The following is a 12816-nucleotide window of genomic DNA, read 5'->3' on the forward strand; positions in this document are numbered from 1 at the left end:
GTCATGGCCTAATACTGCACAGACACGAGGTTGCTGGAATTGAACCGTTAAATATATCAGCGAACTGCAGTGGCTGGAGTCACGCCGACCGCCAGACCACCCGGCAGCGTAAGCCCACAGACGCCTGTCACTGCCCTCACCACCAAGACCACTGCCCCTAATCAGCCTCTGATTGCACTGACCCTTGTAATCCATATTGTGCTGTGGATTAATATCTTCTGTTACCCTAATATGTCACGTACCCTTTGTCCTGTTGCTTGTTGCAGTGCTGGCGTGAGGTTTCAGAGCCTCGCAGGCATTGCTGTTGACACTTAAAACAAGGACTTGGAACTTTAGGATGTTCACAATCGGCATTTTTAATTTGGAGGTGTGTTTCCCTGCTGCGCTCTTGTGGGGTTTTTAGACTTTAAACTACCTGTTACAGTATTTTAAACTGGCAGCATTGTGTTGAACGATCGCCCTTGTTTGTAATTGTTTATGTTTGCAGGCATATGGTTTTAACCCTGGAATGTGATAGCTTCAAATATGAGCAACTGATTTATAAAGTCTCGTGTCAGCAAATAACAAAAACACCTTTGCTAAAATGTAGTAATTTTTCATTTCTCTCTAAATGTATAAAGACTTTACTCTCGGTAGGTGAACACAAGTTTATTGGGCTGATAGGGGTACGAGCACAGCTGATTCGTCTGGAAAGGACCTCACAAATCGGTGAGTTTAACACATCGCAGGCGTTCGCGACCAATATCATCCATAATTTAGGGTTTTTATGGTTAGATTGCGTGAATATTAATGTCATTAAACCCGCCACCACCCGACACACTGCGTGTTTGTTGGAGAGCAAATCCATTGTAAATGTTGTGGATTTGCTCTCCAACACACAAGCAGTGTGCTGTACTAGGAACGATTTAGTATATTCTATTTACGTGACAAACCTTACTAAATGGCTGTGTCGGGTGGTGGCGGGTTTGACGACACGACTAATATATTTTTACGCGATCTAACCCAAATAGAAGGTGGCCAACCATTGCCCTGGACTGTGATATTTGTTTTCAAGGGTGAGACCAAATCTTAAAATTTGGACGGGGTTTTTTGTGTTACCATACAAACCAAAAACTCACAAATAGAATGTTTCATGACCCTATACCGTGGGGGAACATGCTGAGACTTCATGTCCGTCACTTACATAGCAACTCAACATTGGATGCATTTAAAATTGCTGACAACCACAGCCACACGTGTCATCTTATTGGATTTTAAATTATTGTATTTTCACACACACAGCATGGTAAATATGTTAATTTTTATTAGAAATATTATGTTGTTCATATATTGATTACACTTAAATAGGAGAGAGACGGTAGATGTGTGTGTCGGTGGGGTATTGGAACGAAAATGGAGAATTCGTACAAGAGCTTTAAAGTGGCACACGAAAGTCATAAATCCTTGACGTCATCGTTCCCAAATGGGACGCTACAGGATGCAGAACACCTGAATACAAACCGTCCACGTTCGAAGCAGCAATTATGTTTCTCTGATGCACAAAACAATGTTCTTTGTAGGGAGACGCACAACACTCGGCTACTGTAAGCAGCCTCCTGAGAGAGGGACCCACACAAGTGAACACAGTTGTTTATATCCAGTCGGCTAATTTGGCTAGATGGCTGTACCGGGCAGGTAGGTTTATGACCAATATATGTACAGCAGTTTCCTCTCATATGCATGGGTGTTCTGTAATCCAAATACAATATATATTATTGTAGTTTAACACGTAGGCTTTCGCGACCAATATCATCCATAATAGAGGTTGGGTTAGATCGTGTAAATATATAAATAGTTGTAATTACTGGCGAAACGTCATACTCAGTTTGTAAATGTTGTGGCTTGGCTCTTCAACACACCGGTTAGTGCTGTACTAGAGACCACGTTCTGTTTACGTGACAACCCTTACTAGTTGGCCGTGTCGGGTGGTGGCGGGTTTTAACGGCACATTTATATATTTACGCGATCTGACCCCAAACAACCTCTATTGTGGATGATATTATTGTAATTGGCCTCAAACCCCAAGCAAGAGAATACTTTTGAACCCAATTCAAGACACGTAAATACTTTCTTGGGTAAATATAAAAAAATATAAAAACTTTGACGCTATTTTCATGAGTCAAATTGAGCAAGCATATGATCACATGACCAATTATAAACATTGTTGTAATCCAGAAACAAAAAAACATCTTTCCAAGTTGAGTTTGTAAATAAAACATATGTTGCAGCAGCCTAATGGGCAAAGCGGGTTGGACACACAGCAGTAATGTTAATAATACAAAAAAAGAATGGTAACAGCAGTTGTACCCACACACAGTTATACCACTATACAGGTTCATATATATAGCCTTATTCGAAAATATTATATTACATATACAATTTGAAGGCGGACATAAATGCTCAGTTAAGTATTGCATATATCCACATAGTGTACTGTTGGTATCGTCTGCAAGGTATATACATAAGTACGGCAATACTCTATAATATATACATATATGTGATTGTAGTCAAGTGCTATTATTTTTATTAAGTGCCATTTTTGATTGCAACTTTCATGAGGACTGTGGCACCTGACAACAGCATTGGAGGGCTTTGATCCAGCAGGGGATTTGAAATGGCCACTGATAACAATGTAAATGATGATGGTGATGATTGTGTACCAAGCAATGTGCTCGTCATGGGCCTATCTCTAAATAAATTATTCGCTTTTCCTATATTAATAATTATATTGTGAGACCGTGTACATGAACAGTGTACATATTTGTTTTTATGTAACGCAAGTTTAGGCCTACCCAGGTTCACTCAGAATAAACTGAGTGCAAGTTGTCGTGGTATCCCAGCAGTTGGAGACAAGGGCTAATTATATGACACGCACAATGGCTCTAAGCCTGGCAGTGCTTTGCATGTTCTGCTGACCTTCATAGGTGCTCACTAACAACTATTGCTTCATTCATTGCCAGTGTCACGGGCGGCTAGGGGGGCTCTAACTCCTCACCCGGAAGCTTGGGGAAGGCAGCGGTTCGCTATAGCGCCACACTAAAAATCCATTGAGGATGTTGGCGGGGTTGTCGGAAAAGGTTCAGTCGGAGCTAATTGGCTTATTTTTAACATTACATACACAGTAAATAATACATTCTCTTTACTGTAACCCCCCTCCCCCCACCGCCGCACCCGAAAGTAATGTAGATGAGAATGCATTGTCCACACGATAATTACAACAGACCACATCGCTCGCTTCGTCGGCGCTGCAACCGAGGGGCAGCAACATGACGGGGCGAAGCTCGGCACGTCGTCGAAGACACGCGTCCTCTCGACAATTTGGAATACCTTTACATTTATTTCACACAACTTAATTGTTTCCCTAACTAATCGAAACGCTGAGTATTAAAGGTTAATTTGCCGAAATAAGCACATCGTTATTGAGCCCAGGAGTCTAACCCACATCCTTTGCTGATTCCGTGAGAGTTTCTGGTGCGTTACCCCCTTGGCTGCAGCGTCTCCATCAGGGCTCTCGATGTCAGCGAGAAATGCGTCACGCGATTTATACTCCCACACCAAACAGCCAGGTGATCCTGACACGTGGAAAATGTTGTGGTGCTGCCCCGAATCCAGCGGTGAGGGGGGTGATGGGGGCAACTCAGCCCCCATCCACCCCCTCCCCATGCCCCTTGCATCACTCAAATGGGGTTTTGTTGAATAAGCGCCACCTTCTAAAATGTGAGCTCATCACTAAAAATCAAAGTCGCATCACAATTCCTTAACGACCCCTGCTAAATTATTTGCCTTCATCAAGTCCGACGGCATGTGATGTAAGCAGGCTGCCAGAGAGATCCACCACACCTGTGGAGATAGCTTTACCTCATCATAAACCACACACCTGCATTACGCGACAGCGTGTGTATCCACACAGACAATGTTCCTCCAAATACAGCTGCTGCCAGTCCCAAAGTATCAGAATTAACCTCTGCTTGACTGTGACACTGCACGTGCTCCTAATACTGATCTCGCAAAATGTATCCTCATTCGTGCTTCTGGTCCTCGATCATCCTGCTGGAGAGGCGGCGTCAAGATTGCCTGCCATCGTTTGTTGTTGTTGACACGAGATGTGGTTGAGCCAGAGGAAAAACATGGTGCTGAAGGCAGGGGGCTTCATTCAACTCGGATCACATGACCTGGAGTGGCACAGAGCCTGGTCTGGCCTGCCCCAGCCAAGACCTGAGCACGGCAAGCCACGACTAGGTCACATTTGACCTCGCGAATTGACCCCAGCTCCAATCCAGCCTTGGTCAGACAGGGATCGAATTGGTCCAATTCAATCGAAAGAGGCAAGTCCGGTCGAATCCTATGCCGATCAGGCTCTGTCTAACCAGGTCCTGAAAATATCAAATCCAATTTGACCCAGAAACGAAGCAAGCCCCAATCTGACTTGGTCCATATCCAATCGAATTTGGACCACACCTGACTTAATCCAGAACCCGATGTGCCTTGCCTCAACTAAAGCCAAAATCGGACTCCAAAATCCAAACCTAACATACCCCCCAGCTCTAGACGCGAACCCACGAGACCCCACGGGCACCTCGCGCGAGCCCAGCCCTCTACAGCTGGTTGTGGTTGGCGTCCAGGCCGTAGAAGCGAACGCGGAGGCCGTCCACGGGGTGCACGATGGGCACGTTCTGCATGCGGGGCGGCTCGGCGCTCGCCAGCTCCCAGCGGCTCGAGCCGGCCACCTCCACGGCCAGCAGCTTGAGCATGAGGCGCGCGAGCTCGCGGCCCACGCAGCCCCGCACGCCGCCGCCGAACGGCACGTAGCTGAAGCGAGCGTCGGCCCGCGCCGCGTCCCCGCAGGCGCCCTTGGCGCGGCCGGCGGCGGGAATCGAGTCGCCCGGTTCTCCCGCCGAGTCGGGGTCTTCGCTGGCCCAGCGCTCTGGCTGGAAGTGCTCGGGGTCTGGGAACACGGGCGCCGTGTCGTGCGTGTCCCGGATGCTGTACAGCACGCTCCAGCCTTTGGGGATTTGGAAGCCCTGGGTGGATGTGTGGTGTAAACGAGAAGAAGGCAAGAGTTTTTAAAGTATGAATGAGAGCCAGAGGGCCACGAAAGAGGGTGCATTTTATTTGGAGAATAGCGCACCAAGAATACCGCCATTGCAAAACTGCAAATTATATTTCATGTTTGGTGAATAACAATGATTATTATCATTTCATTCATGAATCCTGTTATCTGCATCAACATGTGATGTCTGTGATCCCTAAAGTCTTTTTTTTCTTTTCTATATGATACCTTCAGTGATGTAACTGTGATGTCACGAAATAGCCAAATGACATCGTCATCGCGATGTCTGTAAATTACAGCTGCCGTGAGTCGAAATACAGTGACGGCATGCGAGTACTGTGACCTTGCCGCCTGCGGACTCACGTCCAGCTCGAAGGTGCGCAGGGCGGTGCGGTAGCCGCCCGACACGGGGGGCAGCATCCGAAGCACCTCCTTCACCACGCAGTCGAGGTACCGCAGCCGCGACAGCCGCTCCGGCCCCAGGGTCGGCTCGCACTTGCGGCAGCCGTCCTCCCGCGCGTCCCCTTCCTCCGCCTCTCCCGCTGCCACCTTCATCCTCTCCACGAGGTTTCCCTCCTCCTCGTTCCGGTTCTGCCACTCCCTGGCGCCGCTCGCCGTGCGTCGTCCGTCCTCTCGCTTCCCCTCCGTCTCGCCCCCCGGCTCGCCTTCGGCCCGCCGGTGTCCCTCGAGCCGAACTGCGCTCGCGTCCCCGGCCTCTTCGGAAGCGGGCGACGTCGAGATCCCGGCCCCTTCGGCGTGCGGCCGGGACGCCGCGGCGGTGGCGTCTGCGGCGTCAGGGCGGTGCGCGCAGCCACAACAGGGCGCCTCGGGGAGGCCGTGCGCACGCAGCTCGGCCCGCAGCTTGGCCAGCGCCTCGGGGTGCGTGAGCAGCAGCAGCACGAGCGATGTGCACGCGCTCGCCGTGGTGGAGTACGCGGCAAAAATGAGCTCCACCGCAGCCTCCTGTCACGTGCAGGCACACGCCACGCAAAGACAAAGATCCCCCACGTAGCCTTAACGGACCGTTGGGGCAAGTTTTGTTAGCGAGCACCTACGAAGGGCCGGATGGCCAGCACCACGCCCGGCCCGACTCGGTCTCCCGAGTGGCGATGTTTATCCATCGTACCCGGTGAACTCATTTGAGGATTAGTCGAACTATGGGAGTCCCAGGACCGGTTCAGGTATTCCCCACTTGTGTCGCCTACCTTGATCTCCTTGGCGCTCAGCTCGATCCCCTGCTCCCGGGCGCTCTCCAGCATGTAGTCGATGGCGTCGGCGTGCGTGCGCCCGCCGACGTGCCTCGACGCCAGCTTCTCGCTCAGCGTGCTCTCCAGGAACTTGTGCATGGAGTCTCTGGCTCGCAGTCCCTGGAAATCGTCATCGAGTTACTCCTCCGCCCTCTCCCAAGACCCGCGATTGCGCGCAACAATGGCTTCCCACTCGGTTTGCAACTACAGAATGTGGACATAATCGATTGATGTACTGCATCGCGTTTTGCTTCGATTGGCTGAAAACAAAAAAACATTGCATGCGATTGTCTTGCGAAAAGTATTCAAACGTGCAGTGATGCGCTGTGAGGCAGTGCCGCATTATCCGAGGAGCAAAAGTCGCTTCAAATGCTACGGGCCCCGCACTTTCAAGGGCCCCGCGCTAAATGCTTTCAAGCTATCAATTCCGGTTCAGTGATTCTGCACTTTGCTCTATTACTATAGTACTATACCGCCTTCAACTTTTATGAACGACTGGGTGTTTAAGGTTAGTGATTTGTCTGGCCGTAAAGCAAATGAAAAAATACAATTACTTCACTATGCAAGTAAAAAAAGTATTTTTTAATTAATATTTACGTGTTTTTATTTTATTTAGGGCCCCTTTATACCATATTCTACGGGCCCCGCACTAGCTCCGTCTGGCACTGCTGTGGGGGGCGGTGGCTGGTGGCGACGTCGGCCACCGCCACGGTGCGTGGCACGCAGGATGACGACCGCGGCAGAGACGGAGCCACGGCCGGCGCGCACCTTGCGGAGTCCGCTGAAGGGCAGGTCGACGGGCAGGGAGAAGATGTTGTCCACGAACTGCGTGAAGTCGGCCGAGAAGGTGGCCATATCGGGCGGGGACGGCTCCAGGCCGAGCAGCACGCGCACGGCCACGCGGAACATGAGGGCCTGGCAGGCCGGGTAGACCCGCACCTCGGCGCCGGCGCGCGCGCGCCACTCGCGCACCGCGGCGCGCACCACGCGCGCCACCCCCGGCGCGTAGCTCTCCAGAGCCGCGCGGCTGAACACCTTGGACAGCACCTGCTCGCGTGGCGGGAGGAGGGAGAGCCGGGATTGGCAAGGAGCACTACGCGGCGGTGGGACGACGGGCGGAGAAGCGACGACGCGCGTGCGTGTGTGTGTGTGTCTTTGTGTGCGTGCGTGTCTTTGTGTGTGTGTGTGCGTGTGTGTGTGTGTCTTTGTGTGTGTGTGTGTGCGTGTGTGTGCGTGTGTGTCTTTGTGTGTGTGCGTGTGTGCGCGTGCGTGTGTGTGTCTTTGTGTGTGTGCGTGTGTCTTTGTGTGTGTGTGTCTTTGTGTGTGTGCGTGTGTGTCTTTGTGTGTGTGCGTGCGTCTGTGCGCGTGTGTGTGTGCGTGCGTGCGTGTGTCTTTGTGTGTGTGCGTGCGTGTGTGCGCGCGCGTGTGTGTGTCTTTGTGTGCGTGCGTGTGTGTCTTTGTGTGTGTATGTGTCTTTGTGTGCATGTGTCTTTGAGTGTGTGTGTGTGCGTGTGTACGTGTGTGTGCGCGTGTGTGTCTTTGTGTGCGTGCGTGTGTGTCTTTGTGTGTGTATGTGTCTTTGTGTGTGTGTGTGTGTGCGTGTGTGTGTCTTTGTGTGCGTGTGTTTGCGCGTGTGTGTGTCTTTGTGTGCGTGTGTGTGCGCGTGTGTGTGCGTGTGTTTGCGCGTATGTGTGTGTGCGTGTGTGTCTTTGTGTGCATGTGTCTTTGAGTGTGTGTGCGTGTGTACGTGTGTGTGCGCGTGTGTGTCTTTGTGTGCGTGTGTGTGTGCGTGTGTGTGTGTGTGCGTGTGTGTGTGTGCGTGTGTGTGTGCGTGTGTGGGGGAGCGATAGTGTAGCGGTTAGCGCGTTGCGCTATTAACCTGGCGACCCGGGTTCGATTCCCGCTCACGGCCAACACCAGTGACGATTATCTGAACCGGTCCCGGGCCTCCCCTAGGTTGACTCAGCCTCAAATGAGTACCTGGTGCGGTGTGTAAACATTGCCACTAGGGAGACAAAGGCGGTCGGGCGTGGTGCTGGCCACCAACCCCCTCGTGTACCGTTCCGGCCTTAATAGGTGCTCGCTAAAAGCACTTGCCCCTACAGTCTGTTAAGGCTATACGGGGGATCTTTGTCTTTTGTGTGCGTGTGTGTGTGCGTGTGTGTGTGTCAGCACGGGGTGCTGCGTCGGGGAGCGGTGACGCGACAGTGCGAACCCGGCTACGGGAGTTCGATTCCCGCTCACGGCCAACACCGGTTAAGATTATTCGAACCGGTCCTGGGCCTCCCCTAGGTCGACTCAGCCTCAAATGAGTACCTGGTGCCGTGTGTAAAATCACTGCCACCTGTGAGGCAATAGACGGTGGGGCGTGGTGCTGGCCACCCACCCCCTCGTGTGCCGTGCCGGCCTTCGTAGGTGCCCGCTAACAGCACTTGCCCCTTCAGCGGGTACTCGCGGTTGCAGTGACGGAGGTAGTGGCGGTGATGCCGATGGTGACGATATGGAGGAGGGGGTGGTTGGTGGTGGTAGTGGGTGGGTGGTGGTGGTTGGTGGGTGGTGGTGGTCGCGGGTGGGTGGTAGTGAGTGGGTGGTGGTGGAAGGATGCGTGGGTGGTTAGTGGGTGGGTGGATGGGTGGTGGTGTGTTGGTGGGTGGTGGTGGTCATGGGTGGGTGGTAGTGGTGGTGGGTGGGTGCGCGCCGCCCACCCAGCGCGCCCACGCACCTTGCGACGCGTGCGGTGCGCCTCTCCCGCCGAGTTGATGAGGGTGTTGCTGCCCAGCAGCATGCGCGTGCTCGCGGGCCAGCAGGCGCTCACGAGCGCGTGCTCGCCCATGAGGATCCGGCGCACGTGCTGCGCGCCCGTCACGCGCACCACGGGCCGGCCCAGCAGGTGCGTCTTGAAGACGTTCCCGTGACGCGCGCGCCGAGACGCGTGGAAGCCGGGACCCTGCGCAGTCACACACACACACAACACACACACACACAACACACACAACACACACAACACACACACAACACACAACACACACACAACACACACACAACACACACACACAACACACACACACAACACACACAACACACACACAACACACACAACACACACACACAACACATACACACAACACACACACACAACACACAACACACACACACAACACACACACACAACACACACAACACACACACAACACACACAACACACACACACAACACATACGCACAACACACACACACAACACACACACACAACACACACACAACACACACACACAACACGCACACAACACACACACAACACACAACACACACACAAGACGCACACACACAACACGCACACACACGCAACACACACACAACACGCACACACACGCAACACACACACACACAACACGCACACACACAACACGCACCTCCGATTAGTACGATTGGCTACGTACGGTGCGAAATGAAGTTCAACATACGCGAACCAAAGCTTAATAATAATAACAATGAGAAGTGTTATGATAGTAACGAGCAGAGACCACGTTGCCGTACAATGGAGAATACATTGGGGCTGTCATTCCCATACTCTTCTCACAATGCTGTACCCTGAAAATGTGGTAATACAATTCAAAGATAATATATAAAATCATATTATGTGGAAAAGCCTTACTTTATTATGAACACAAATTGGACAGTGCCGGATTATCCTAGGAGCAAAAGGAGCTACATATGTACTAGCTACATGTGTAGTAGCTACATGTGTAGTAGCTACATGTCTAGTAGCTACATGTCTAGTAGCTACATGTCTAGTAGCTACATGTCTAGTAGCTACATGTCTAGTAGCTACATGTGTAGTAGCTACATGTGTAGTAGCTACATGTCTAGTAGCTACATGTCTAGTAGCTACATGTGTAGTAGCTACACGTCTAGTAGCTACACGTGTAGTAGCTACACGTGTAGTAGCTACACATGATGTAGCCACTACATATGTATTTGCTGCTACACGTGTAGTAGTTACGGGCCCCGCACTTTCAAGTGCCCCGCGCTAAATGCTTTAAAGCTATCAATTCCGGATCATTGATTCTGCACTTGCTCTATTACTCTAGTACTATACTGCCTTCAACGTTTATGAACGACTGGGTGTTTAATGTTAGCGATTTGTCCTATTATCTGGCTGTATAGCAAATGAAAAAATAAAATTACTTTACTATGCAAGTTAAAATTTGTGTTTTAACATTTATGTCTTTGTTTTATTTAGGGCCCCTTAATAACATCATGCTACAGGCCCCGCACTAGCTTTATCCGGCACTGATTTGAAAGTTAGAACATTTTACATGAACCGTGGTCAGTCTTTTGTATTCGTTACTCTAACCTCTTTCTATTAAACGCCTTCCGAACTTCTTCAGTCGTTTAAATTCAACTCAAACGTTTATTCGTAACACGAAACATCCGTGTAACCAGTTACCCAGCTCGTTGTGGTGGTAACGGCCCGCGGCCACTAACAATCGAGCTATTGTTGGGGTGGAGAGGAGCCCAGTCAGCAGCCAGCCAGAATACTCGAGGCATAGATTGTTTGCATAGGAGTGTGATAAGGCTGACGATGGGAATTGAATACATTTAAAGGTTTATTTTTTTATCAGTTCGTAGTTATCTGCTATGACGTGTTCTACAAAAGTGGTCATTAACAAAATAAACATGAAGGACAAAAAAATCCAGAAACGTTCGCCAAAGCGTGGAGATGACACGTGTCTAGATAAGACACGTGTCTGGAGATGACACGTGTCTGGAGATGACACGTGTCTGTTCCAATGACACGTGTCTGGAGATGACACGTGTCTGGAGATGACACGTGTCATTGGAGATGACGCGTGTCATTGGAGAAGACACGTGTCATTGGAGATGACACGTGTCTGGAGATGACACGTGTCTGGAGATGACACGTGTCTGTTCCAATGACACGTGTCTGGAGATGACACGTGTCTGGAGATGACACGTGTCTGGAGATGACACGTGTCTGTTCCAATGACACGTGTCTGGAGATGACACGTGTCTGGAGATGACACGTGTCATTGGAGATGACGCGTGTCATTGGAGAAGACACGTGTCATTGGAGATGACACGTGTCTGGAGATGACACGTCTCTGGAGATGACACGTGTCTGTTCCGAAGACACGTGTCTGGAGATGACACGTGTCTGGAGATGACACGTGTCATTGGAGATGACACGTGTCATTGGAGATGACGCGTGTCATTGGAGAAGACACGTGTCATTGGAGATGACACGTGTCTGGAGATGACACGTGTCTGTTCCAATGACACGTGTCTGTTCCAATGACACGTGTCTGGAGATGACACGTGTCTGGAGATGACACGTGTCATTGGAGATGACGCGTGTCATTGGAGAAGACACGTGTCATTGGAGATGACACGTGTCTGGAGATGACACGTGTCTGGAGATGACACGTGTCTGTTCCAATGACACGTGTCTGGAGATGACACGTGTCTGGAGATGACACGTGTCTGGAGATGACACGTGTCTGGAGATGACACGTGTCATTGGAGATTGGAGATCATTGAAGAGGTGACACAGAACGTCCGCTAAATTCAACCCGCTTAACAAAAGAGAGGAAATAAAAACACGCTCAATCGATTCGCGGTAAAAAAAAGTCTCGACAATGACATTCAATCTCCCATGAAACCGCGCGTAGTGAAGCCTTCTGCCGAAGTCCGGTACCGAACCCGGCGTCCGCGGGGCAGGGGGGATGGGGGTCAACTTCGTTGTCGACTCGGAACCGCCGCCTCTTCGTGCCCACCGCCTCCTCGTGCCCAGCGCGCTCCCACGCGGCGCTTTCGCCGCGCGCGCTCTTCAGCGCAGCGCCCCCTTACGAGAGCCTCGCGCGCGTGACCGCGCGTGACCCCCCCCCGCCCCACCGCACAAACCGCGCCACCCACAACTATTCCCCTTGCCCCCCCCCCCCGCTTCCATTCACAACCCTTCCCACCCGGTCACACGCTCACTATTTACTACACACGCACACATTCGCTTTTGATTTATGGAACGTTTGGTAGGCGACCGTATCTCAAGTCTTAAGGCGCTTTGTACAACACAGGGCGGCTGGCATTATTTTGTGTTGACTAGATATTTATAGAAAAAGAGGCAGCCACGGGCAGAGGAAAGAATGGAAATGTTGAGGCTGGGCGGTGCTTGGAGAGGGCCGGGGCAGTGGACGGACGGCGCTGATGGCAGCGGCAAGGCGGCTCCAGCCCACGGGACCAGCCCAGCAGAACGAGCGATCTCCTTAGCGCGTTAATGCGATTCAAAGGGCATTGGTCATCTTCCTCGTGGTTCCCGGAGACAGGTCGTGGAACATCCACGGTTGTGTGGCGGGAACGGGGCCATCTCCATAGGACCACGATGCTTGATGTACCAGTCACGGTGATGATTGTATGATGATTGTATGATGAGCCAAGTCGAGATTTAGACTCGTGATTACA

General features: G+C 51.3%; 1 protein-coding gene across 1 annotated transcript in view; it reads right to left on the reverse strand.

Moving 5' to 3' along the window:
• Window positions 1–633: 633 nt before the first annotated feature.
• LOC116940441 (cytochrome P450 26B1-like) overlaps window positions 634–12816 on the reverse strand; it is a 30925-nt gene continuing 18742 nt past the window's right edge. Inside the window, exons 3-7 of the mRNA XM_032950272.2 lie at window positions 9059–9283; window positions 7105–7383; window positions 6295–6456; window positions 5453–6052; window positions 634–5060 (exon numbers count right to left, since the gene is read on the reverse strand). Coding sequence (XP_032806163.2) covers window positions 4635–5060; window positions 5453–6052; window positions 6295–6456; window positions 7105–7383; window positions 9059–9283 — 1692 coding nt within the window. The 3' untranslated portion in view covers window positions 634–4634. The remainder of the gene's footprint in view (window positions 5061–5452; window positions 6053–6294; window positions 6457–7104; window positions 7384–9058; window positions 9284–12816) is intronic.

The sequence above is a fragment of the Petromyzon marinus genome, chromosome 9 (genome assembly GCF_048934315.1).
Source record: "Petromyzon marinus isolate PM22_M1 ecotype Great Lakes invasive population chromosome 9, UKy_Petmar_22M1.pri1.0, whole genome shotgun sequence".
Classification (NCBI taxonomy): domain Eukaryota; kingdom Metazoa; phylum Chordata; class Hyperoartia; order Petromyzontiformes; family Petromyzontidae; genus Petromyzon; species Petromyzon marinus.